The 11558-nt window shown below is 46.6% G+C and overlaps 1 protein-coding gene across 1 annotated transcript; it reads right to left on the bottom strand.

The window, feature by feature from the left end:
- Positions 1–1476: 1476 nt before the first annotated feature.
- ITM2A (integral membrane protein 2A) lies at positions 1477–11235 on the bottom strand. Its single transcript, XM_057381731.1, has 6 exons — positions 11088–11235; positions 7399–7530; positions 6997–7185; positions 5845–5955; positions 4612–4762; positions 1477–2557 (listed from the first exon to the last, which is right to left on the bottom strand). Exons 1-6 carry the CDS (start codon positions 11169–11171, stop codon positions 2469–2471), a joined length of 756 nt encoding a protein of 251 aa, XP_057237714.1. The 5' UTR covers positions 11172–11235; the 3' UTR covers positions 1477–2468.
- Positions 11236–11558: the final 323 nt, after the last annotated feature.

The following is an 11558-nucleotide window of genomic DNA, read 5'->3' as shown; positions in this document are numbered from 1 at the left end:
TTGCTGCCTGTGCCATCTACTGGTGCAAAGGACTCCTCCAGCTCACGCTCCTCTCTGCTTCTACAGCCCAGCCAAACACAGAAGCTGCTCAAAGCCAAGCACAGCATTAGAAGATGCCAGGAATACCTTAAAATYCCAGTATTTTGGCTTGGACACCCAGCCCCAGCCTAAACTGCTTAGGGATAGACACAAGCCCAGCAGAGCACACGTGTGACCAAACCCTGCTCACCTCAGAGCAGGTGGAACGATCTGTTCCTCCTGTCCCTGGCTCCCTGCYTGGAACATCCAATAACATCTTAAGGACCTGACTTCACTTGTTCTAAAGGTACWGCAAGTGTTCCAGCCCCTGCAGAAGCAGGCCCAGCACTCCTGGAGGTGTATCCACTGCATGGATACTGAGCTGGAAAGAACAATTTTTGGGTTTCATTCTAAAATCAAGCTTCAGCAAGCAGATGCTTGCTTTCCACAAGCTACACATGTCCAAATCCTTCCACTCAAGGCTACCAAAAGAATCCTGGTTATCCTCCCAGACAATCCAGATGAGCAGGAAATCACCCCTTGTCGAAGGACATAGACTCTGGAGGAAAACCTACCCCGTGCAGCTGCTTCTCCCAGTARGACCTGTCAAGTGAAAGTAACCTGACTCACAGTGACAGGGATTAAAGCTTTTAACAGCACTTTATTTTATTAGATACTTAAATTTACTGAAATAATCTCCTACACACACTATTTTAGAGCCAAAGCTCMGGTTTTGGGACACATCCTTGGGGGAAGAGCTGTGTTAGTTTCGGTGCTAAAATTCCCGTGTTCTCCTTTCTCCTACAGTTTCCCAAGCAATGACAGAGCAGCAACTCCTACAGGCAYCTCTCCCTCCCCACGGTTCTCCGTGCAGAAATCCTGCCGTTTTCCTTCCAGCTGCASAATCCCAGGCACTTTCCAGGAAAGCCACAAAGGTTCAGCAATGCTTTACTCTTACTCCCAGCAGTTTCAGGGCAGGACTCATCTGTCTGAGCTTCCAGCAAGGCTCAGGGTCAGAGCTGAAGGTTCATTAACCTCTGTCTATCCCAAAGTGCTGAACAGCCCCTCATTAACAMCCATGAACACTCTGGGACAGGCAAACCTTCAATCACAGTCCCATCACCATCAATATTCAAATGAATTGTAAATACACCCTGCCCTTGCTGTGCCACAGCTGAGTCACTGCCCACATGCCCCAAGAGCACTGAACTGTTTCCAGCAGTGGACACCCCCAGAGCTGCCCCTGGGGAATCCTGTTTGGAGAGGTGTCTGTTCTTCCCTGTTCCTCGAGCTTGTCTGGCACCACAAAGCATTTCCACAGCACCRGGAAAAGGAAATTCAGCTTCACAAGCTGAAAAAGAAGTAAGAGGGTTAAGGGAAGAGTGCTGCACACTGCCCCAGGCCCACAGCATCACCCCACTCACCTCTGAGCAYCAGGAAATCACACAAACACCAAAGTTTTAGAGAAACATTTATTATAGGGTTGCAGAATTTATGCCAATATAAAGTCCCTTAATAAAACTCTCGGGTTTATCAACTGCAGGACACTAACTCTTCATTCTCTTTAGACTGCAGCTTTCCAAAAAAAAAGAGAACAATGCTCTGACTGCAGCAGTAATGCTACTTGCTCATAAAAAGTTGATCTAAAAAGTTTATATAAGCCCAAGTAGTTTAAGTTTACAACTACAGTCACGTTCACAAGTGAGCTATACCAGAACAGACCCTGGAAATAGGAAGTTACAGGATAAACCAAGTCATAACCAAAAATACTGACAAGCCTTAAGAGCAACTCTATTTGAATCTAACAACTAAATGCCACAAAACCAAACTAAGGGAGAAGAACTCAACATAAGCTCAGGGAAGGTTCCAAATATACATACGAATTCAATACAGTAATTGCACAAAAAGAAACAGGGTAGTGTTAAAGGTTTCTGATCACTGAGCTTGGATTTTACATGCTGCACACATGGTCGTTAAAATAAACCTTTAATGAGCCAGATCGGGAAGGTTTTTGAGCCAGGATACGGAGTGCAGAGCTATTCTACAGAACTACACAAGATGTGCAAACCACAGATTATTAATATTAATCATTCTGTGAAAGTTAAGGTGAACATAACTGGTTCCAGCCAAGGAACTGGTTAACATTTTTATATATATATATTTTTCTGCCATTCCCAGATTACACTAAATCAAACACATTCAACAGATAAACTGATATTAGCCTTCTAAAAAAAACCTTACTCAAATTTAAGTTTTACATGAGACAACTAAAAAGTTATACCAAGGATCAACGAAAGCTGAAATGGTGACTTTGTCTTCTGAAATACAAGCAATACACAGAAAATGCATAAGGCTTTTGATTATCACTGCACGGTTTAATTGCAGAAGTCGATGTCTAATGCTGACTTCTCCAAGAAGGTGTGACCTGGTCACCTCCCATCTGTCACCTTTCACTGCTGACAGATCTTTGTCTCAACCACGAAAGAGTTTTCAAAGTGTCTGATTGAGTGACAGTTCTCCGCTGCCCGTTTCTGCACACCTGGGGAYGAGAGAGGACGAGAGGCTGAGTCAAGGGATCCGCAGCCCAGAGCAAGCATTGCCAGCTTTCCATCATTAAAAGACACAATCCCTCCGTGCACTGTGTTTCTCCAGCCATGAATTACCACCAGTACCTGCTACAGGGTTGTTTTCCATCCCAAATGCCTCGCCCAATGTGCATTTGCACAGTGTGCTTTGCAGAGTACTTCACCTTGGGAGGATTTACCTCACTCCASTTTTTCCTAACACTATTGAAGTGATTTTCTCTATTTTGGGACATGCCAGCATTGGGTCTGACCCTGCATCAGCTGCGAYTCTTCCCTGAGAGACAAGAACACAGCAGTCCTACCATCAAAGAGCTGCTCTCCTCAATCACTTCCATTTGCAATCATACAGAGAAGATTTAGTTTGTTTAATAAGCAGAGAATTGTTCTGAGTAAGCAAGAGAAGCAGCAGCTCTTAACCCAGACCTAGCAGGGGACTGCTTTGGTTTATAAACATCTAAAATCCAGGCTGTCCTTCAATGCCAAGGCGTCAGGATGGAGGTGAAGTTTCAAGTGCCCACCTACCAAAGTAACAATTCCAGGGAATTGCCAAAGCACCTAAGGTCAGTTTGATCTAACAGATGAACCCACAAATGACACAAAAGCTGAGAGCCAAGGCAGYACCAGCTAAATGAGAAGAAATGAGAAAACTTTTCCAGAGAAATTACAGGAGTTTATCCATTCCAATCTCATTTATGTGACATGGCTTGTACACTGTGTGCTAGAAATGAGATGAGGAAAGCAAGGCAAGACTTGCCCCTGAACAATTTTCTCCTCAGCAGCAGCTCTCGGTTTGATTAGATTTCCCACCCTCTCCCCTGCACAGGCAAACTAGGAGAATTACAGCACAGCAGCTGTACCAGGAAACATTTTCCATTTACCAGAATCCTTTTGTGCAAGTGCACTGTAGGGATCTTTTACTCTGCAGCAAAGATGTCAACAACATGTTCGAGCAGGATGATTTCAGGGAACATCATAAACACTCTTGACAGGGCTGTCTATAGACACAGCAGCTGTCAATTTAGCCTTGTTCCCAAATCATCCTCACAACAGCTCAGTCACACGCCTCTGCCTCCCAGGAGGGCAGCATTCAGTGTTCCTTCATGTGCCCTGCACAGAACTCSTTTGCTGCTCCCACAGAGGGAGCCTTCCTCCCATCCAGAACAGGATGYTGTGTGCAGCAAGCAGCAGATGTGGCTCCTAATGCTGCAACTGGGCTGAGGAAACTGTTGCCTAAGAGCTTGGCAGCCAAACCAGAGCACAGAGTCCTGACAAACCAAACATTTGCATTCTGAAAGGCTCTAACTGACAAAGGATTAGCTCACTGTGTTTGGTGGGAGCAGCAAATATGAAATATTTTGAGCTACAGTGAAACAAAATTCACAGCAYCAGGCTTCTGCCCCCCAGACCTCCTCTCAGTAGGTCAGAGCACGGACACCTCAGCTCAGTCCCTGTCACTGTCACAGAGCTGCAGGGGGTGGCAGAAGCACACAGGCAGTAAAGAACCAGAACTCAGCAGCTCCTCTGAAGTGTTCTTCCTCTTTCAGAGAGGAAGTCTGGGATGTCCGGAGCTCACTGTTCAATTACTTTYTTTTCCAGAGCAAATGAAGTAGAAGAAAATGTTTTAATTTGGTGCTCCTGTAACCCAGTTTTAGATAGGACAGGGACAGAATAAGCTGTGCCTATAGATACTCACATTATCTGACAGATTGTATTAATTTTGGGGTCAAACTAATTTACCATTCCAACCAAAAGATGGAATAGAAACCAGCTGATGATCAAATTTGGTTTGGCATGTAATCTGCARTTGTGTAACTGAAACTTTCTCAGCATGTTCAGATGACACTTCACATTCAGACATGGAGGAAAGGGAAACACCCAGCAGGGCCAGGAGTAGCCTCAGCTTATGCTGAACACTCAGATTCCCAAGAATTTTAAAACTCCCAAGGTTTAAGTATTTACCCCTTCCCCTGTTGAACAATCCATCTATTTTTTCCTGTGGGGAGCTTACCCATGATTTGGTCTCTGCGCTGAAGCCTGAAGGTCTCTTTCCCCACACAGAGCTGGTAGATGAAGATGCCCAGATCAGACACGTTATCAATCTCCTCTGTAACCACCATCTCCTCACGCACCAGGTAAGTCTGGGGCAGGTAAGAGCCAGTCTGGAAGAGACAAMACCTGCAGGTATAGACTGCTGCTAACAAGGGACAAACCACCACATTTTACCCTTTGCTTTGGAGTGGCTTCAAGCAGCAGAGTTCAGCTTTCCCGATTTTTAATATCAAAATATGCTGARCTCAACCAGTCACGTACCAGGGATGTTAAAAACTGACAGAGGCCATTTCAAACAGCTGTAGTTACATCCAAACAAAGCACAATTAACCTCAACTCTGCCAGCCTCACGTGAARCAAATGTAAATAGAACCTGGTCAGGTTTATCTGTACACAAAGTTTGCAGCTAAAAGAGAAACAAAATATTGTGAAAGACTCCAGGTTTGAGGCAATGTATTTCTGATACAGAAAAGGCAGGGCAGATGCTCCCAGCACTATTGAAACAGCTTCCCACCCCTAAATTCTGAAAAACAGGGGCAGGGACATACATTTAGACCTTGTCTTCATAGAGCTGAAAAAGATAATGCAACAAGCTAAATTAGACCAGTGGCCTCTAGAATTAGGTGTAAGAGAGTCAATGATTTTTTTTAACAAGTCCATTCGACACATGATAGCCAAGTATTGCATTTAACTGGAAAGCAGCAGCAAGCRCTATCAACTTGACCCATAAATCATTTTGGAAAAACACCAGTTTTAGTCACTGAAGAGTCAAATGCTTSTGGTGATCTCATAACTGCAGTGCCAATAACTGGGGAACAAGTTCACATTGTTCTTTTCAGCAAAACCCTCACGGGGCGAGTGAGCTTGCCGGGAGTAACTCTCAGGTTTAGGCTTTCAATGATATTTGGAGCTTTATCAAATTCCTTTCTAACAGCTAAATTTAACCTTATCTGCTGGTTGCTTTCAGCTCTCATAAAGCCAGGTATTAATAAGAGCATTAGGCATGAATCTACTCAACATAATATACACTGACAGCTGGCCTTAACTTCAGTGCAGTGACTGAGCCRGGGGATTATGGACTTTGATGGCAGGAGGACTGTTCTAGCAAGGGCCTGGAGTTCAGGAGCAGCACCCAGCACTCCTAGCAMAAGGCAGCCTGTCAGCAGCAGCCAKCAGCAAAGCTCCCACATACCGCCAGCTTGGCGAAGAGATCCATCAGATTCCTTGGAGGCATGACTATGGAAGTGTTCAGTGGGATCACGTAGCAGTTCCCCAGCTGCAGGTCGAGATACGCTGTCAAAAGCTGTTTTAAAAACAAGTTTTCAATTAGTTTAGGGGGCYTTGGATTAGCAGAACACAATTCCACCAGGAGCAAGGCAAGCTAAAAAAGCTGGAGATCACTCACAGCTACAGAAGAGATGCATTCAGGAACTGCCCAGTGTAAGAACTGAACTGTTACCACTTTGGCAAACCAACTGGTCACAGCAAGCTTAAAAAAAACTTTTGTAGATAAGAGAAAGCTGAATATAAAAGCAGCTTCTACCATAATTGTAAAGGAGTACAGTTTGTACTAACACAGAGGAAGTATTTGGGAGTATGATCTCATAATTGAAAAGCTCTAATTAAGCACAATGCAAACAAAAAGTATCCAGCTGSCCGTAAACAATCACTCCCTTTAAATAGTTCCTCAGGAAAAGTGTTAGTCCCTACAAAATATCATCAGCATTGCCACAGAGCACAAGAACTGCAGCAAGTAGAATTATCTATTTATTCTATCTGCATTGCCAAGGTTGGATTTACAACCAACCTCTGAGGGTTTTTACAGCTGACTAAGGATAAATGTTAACACTATCAACACAACTTTTTTATTAAAGTCAAATAAAAGCCATTCTCTCCTTTTTACCTTACAGAAACTCCATGCAACTACCATGGCATTGTCAGGTTCCAGGTTTCAGCTGATAGAAGTGATTTTTCAATGCCCTTCTTCAAGGCTCAAGCCTGTTTGCACTTCTGTATTTTGCTGTGACATTGTGCTGAGACCTCAAACCCTTAAGTCACATTTACGATGCTCTCAATTTACATGGGATTCTTGACTCAACAGCAAGTGATACTTCCATGGGCAACAATAAAGTTGCAGAGTACTGAGATGCATTTTTCTGGGAAACAACTCAGAGTTCATACCCCATGACTGTACCAGCACTGCAGAGTTAATCCCACCATTCCAGAGGTCACAAGGTCACGCTGTGTCCCACTTAAAGCCAAGGGGCTGCCAGTGAGCTCTAAAGCCCTGGAGTCGGTGTGTGCCCATCCCACTCACAGCTGTGAGTGTGCCCCCCACACTGACCCTGTCAAAGTCGTGCACGATGGCAGCGGGGTCGCTGTCGGAGAACTTGGGCACGGGCACATCGATGATGGCGATGTTGTCGTCCTCGCGGATGTCGGCCTCCTCGGCGATGGGCAGGAAGTACGGCTCCACCGCGCGCTCCCGGCCCTCGTTCTCAAAGTAGCACATCTCCCCACGGTACACCTTGTGCTGGGACACAGGCAAGGGCAGTTAACTCACAGCAAATCAGCTTCAAACTGCATTTCTGTCTGCTGTGACTGAGCACGGGTCTGTCACACCAGGACACACAGTCTTCATGGCCCCCTGATCCTTCTTTCCCCTTCACCTTTCCAGTCTAGTGATAGTCCATTTATACATTTTTTAATCAATGCTATTTAAATTAAAAAAGAGCTCTCGGATTACCTTTGGCATGAAGTACTTGTAGATGCAGGCTCCACCCACAACAACCCCTGCCAAGATGAACGCCAGGCCCAGCAGAGTCAAGAGACATCTTCCAGATGAGTTTTCAGCCCTATGTGTGGCAACTTCTGGGTCCTTTAAATAAAGAGRGGTGAGAACTTAGAAAGTGCATCTGCTCTGAATTTAAAGTAAGTTGTTATCAATTGCTTTGCTTTGATGCATCTTCTGTTTCTTCTAGGTGTGGGAATTGCAAATCAGCATCATAAAATAAGAAAACACTCACATGAAATACTACTGCATCAGATTAAGATCAGTTTTCAAACAGCACCAAGACTATTTTCTGAGTCAGAGGATGTTTTCTAGACAAACCCTTGTCCAGAAACTATTTGAGATGTAAGAAACTTAAATAACTATAACAAARGATACCGTGCTGCACCCACATTCTAGCACAAGGAAGCAGGATTTGTAGATCAAGGTCATTAAAGGTACACAGTGTTTTCAGGCCTCTTCCCAAAAGCCTCTTTCCCCTCCTCCTCTCACTATCACGTGCATTAACATTACTTTTCCTCCCAAAGCTGGATTAACAGAAGAAGCCAAGATGCAASTTTGTMTCTTGGCTGGGGAACAGACAACTGACACGAGTCACCGGGTTTTGGAACTTTTAATATGCACAAGCAAGGTCCATTATGAAAGAAAACCACTCGTCAGCTTAAATGCAGCTTCCAATTATGCCAAATAAAAACAAGTCCCTGTGGCACATCCTACCCTGCAGCCTCAAAATAACCTTTCTCCTACCCAAATCCCAAGAAGTTTTGTTTCTAACAGCCTGAAACTTTCCGCTTTAGTTCAGCAACTTGTTTTCTCCCACCCAGTGYTCTCTCAAATAAAGATGACTGCACCCAAAGGAAACTACTCTCAGGTGGTGGTGGTGAGTTGTGCAATCCTCACTGCAAAAGCAGAGGTGGTGTCTGAAAGTTTAACCCTCCAGAGCTCCCACAGCACCTTCCCTGAAGTCCAGCTAAAACACTCGTGCAAGCCAAGAGAAGAGAACAGCAAAAGTATTGTCAAATACCAAACAATCAGAAGAGACATTCCCTCCTGGAATCACACACTGGGCTTGAGTCTTTAAAAGGAAAAACCAAAACACAAAAACAACCAGCAAACCCAAAATGTTTAGATAACCTCTATATTTGGTCAAGAATGTCCCTTTAATGATTCCTGACTCCAGCATTTAATAGCTTGCTTTCAAGATTGCTCTTTGTCCTGGTCAGGAAGGAAGAAAATTGGATTTCACAGTAAAAGATCTTTTCCTTTGAGGTGTTCCCAGAATCAGTGGCTGGGCTGGGCACAGCAGCTTCCATGGCCTTTCTTTATTTGAGTCCTGCAGAACACAACACATTTAGTGACCTGTGCTCCCAACAAGCGCCAGCATTATCACCAAGGCTGCAATATTTCCATGCTCAGCAAGATGCAGCAGCATAAAAGTCAAAGCCATCAGTTATGCAAGTGCTGAAACAAACCCCAAGCTGTTTTGTGAAAGTCAATACTCCCACATTCCAMTCGCGCATCCTCCAAACACAAAAATGTTGGTTCAGCAGGACACAAGCTGCTACAATTGGCATGTGAAGCATTTGCTGAAAAAGAAACAAACTACAAAAGCAAACCCAAACCTTGATTTCCAGTCAGAATTATGCCACATTTCTATGGCACTGTACGAAAAGCATCTTTCAGGGTTAAGCAGCTATAAGACCGGAGATTAATTCTGTTCTCTCCAYGTTCTCTCACCTTCACCTTGGAGTACTTTACTCATCCAGCCTGTCCCTACTTGAACACACCAGTCTGCACCAGTTTTGGCACACCAGCCATCCCAATGCTGGGATGATGTCGACATCTAATTAGCTACACTTGCACTACACCTATTTCAAACAAAGCAAAGGTAGTCAAGCATATTAAGCAGCAATGTGGGCAGCTGAACCTGAGAGGGAAGAGTTGACAGAGCTGCTAAGAGAACACAATAGCAGGATTTTGCTCCAGCAGGTTACAAAACCTCTGCTCAAAAGTAACAGATCAAAGTCATAAAAAACCTACAAAGAAAATGCAGTTTTAAGCTGTAACAAGCAAAGCAAACGAGGGATAAGAGACAAGAAGAAAAATCACTTGTTTTAACACTGCTGACAGCCCCAAAGAACCTGCARGGAGAATATTCTGCAAGCTCAAGGGTTTTGTGCAGATACTCCAGGGGACTTTTATTGTGCTGTTTCAGCCAACATTAACCTTKAAGCTTGTTTGCTCTGCACAAATATTCCAGCAAAAGAAGACATTAACAACCACTCCAACAAGTTTGTCTTGGAGTAAAATTATGAACTTGATGTTTACACGCAACTCCAAGCCCTGAAGTCAGAGTGAAGAGTTGTTAAAAACCCACCTACGTGTGTKCAAACACACAAAATATTCCAAATTGAGAGGAGCAGCTCTCATGAGAAGAGAAAAGGGGGTGTATTTATTASAACTATTACAGTCAGAGCTTTCACACTACAGGGCTAGTAAATATATGTATAACCAGTTGCCTCAGGAGTAGCTGAGGAGTTTGTCCCACAAGAAACTGGCCAGGCTAATGACATCTCCAAATTTAAAATCCTTTATCTACCCTGTTTTCCAACTTTCTCTCCTTTTGATCCTGTAATTAAGTGCTACTGTATTAACTGTGCACACATCAAACTCTGACAGCTCAGCAGAGTGCACTGAGCAGTAAAATCACCCTGCATCCCTTCTCCTTCCAAAGGCAGGCTATTTCAGGTGAGGCTGTGTAGGCTGGAAGGGAAGCTGCTTTCCTGATTACAGCTTAGAAGGGGAAAAAAAGAAAAAAACACCAGAACAAAAACAGAACTAGAGTCCGACTCCACGGGTTTTGCTGTTTTCAAAATTTTCTTACTCTCCGATTACAAATAAACGCAGCCCATGGCATACTCCCCGTCTAGAGCCACTGATGTATTTACCTACAGGCTGAGCTTCTCCCTCTGCCTAAAACGCAAGACACCTTCAAAAACAATTTCCCACAAATTGGGAAAGTTCCACTCAAGCCAGCGACGCGCAGCTCGCTGGGAAGGAAAAGCCAACCACAGGGTGCTCGCCTGGGTTTCTATTTAAAACCCTTTATGGYAGGTTTCTTAATTTAAGCGCGACACCGACGCCTCACCGCAGCTGCCGGGAGGCTCCGAGCGCCGCCGGGAGCGGAGGACGAGCCTCAGCCCGCTTTGTTTGCCYGCAAGGCTCCGGCCGAGCGCTGCCCGCGCCGGGGGCGCCTCTCCCTGCGCTTCCCCGGCCGGCCGGCCCAAGGCCGAGCTGGGAGCTTTAAAGCGCCGTCAGGAAACGCGGAGCTGGCACGGGCCCAGCTCGAGATAAACACCCGGTGCCGGCGCTGGCCCGCGGGTGTCACGGGACATCGCACCGCGACGGGGCTGCGGAGAGAAAGGGCACCGCGGTACCGCGGCCCCGCACGGTTGAAGGGAGAGTTCCCTCAGCCCCGGGCAGGGCGCRGCGGAGCRGCCGCTGCACCAGAGCGAGCCCCGCGGCCGCCGCCGTCTCCCCCGGCCGCGAGAAAATGGCGGCGGCTTCGCCTCCTCGAGCCCCCCCCTCACACCGCCCCGCTCCTCCYSCCGCCGCCRCCGGCMGGGACACCCCCGYGCCCGCACCTTGTCGGCCACCAGGGCCTCGGCCGCCTCCTTTTTGGGCTCATCCTTGAGGGCGAAGGGCGAGTTGAAGGCTATCTTCACCATGGCGCCGGCGCTGCTGCCGCGTCCCGGAGCGGCAGCGGGGACAGCGCGGAGGGCGGGGCGGGGCCTGCGCGTGGCCGCGCCCTCAGCCCCGCCCGCGGGGATCGCCCGGAGCGCCCCCTGCCGGCCGCGCCCTCACACGGCTCCGTTCCTCACCCCGGCTCCCCTCAGGCACCGGGAGCGGGTCCCCACATGGAGTGACGGCGTCACAGAGGCTGGAAAATGCCTCCGMCATCATCGAGCCCAGCCTGTGAACGATCGCCRCYTTGTCGCCAGCTCAGAGMACTGAGTGCCACGTCCAGTCCTTCCTTGGGCATCTCCAGGGATGGGCGCTCCAAACCCCCCTGGGCAGCCCCTTCCAAGGCCTGACCACCCTTTCCAGGAAGAAAT

The sequence above is a fragment of the Malurus melanocephalus genome, unplaced genomic scaffold (assembly GCF_030028575.1).
Source record: "Malurus melanocephalus ecotype Western Australia unplaced genomic scaffold, MMel_1.1 scaffold_525, whole genome shotgun sequence".
Lineage (NCBI taxonomy): Eukaryota > Metazoa > Chordata > Aves > Passeriformes > Maluridae > Malurus > Malurus melanocephalus.
Note: the sequence above shows the minus strand (reverse complement) of the source record. Positions and strands in the feature narration are given on the sequence as shown.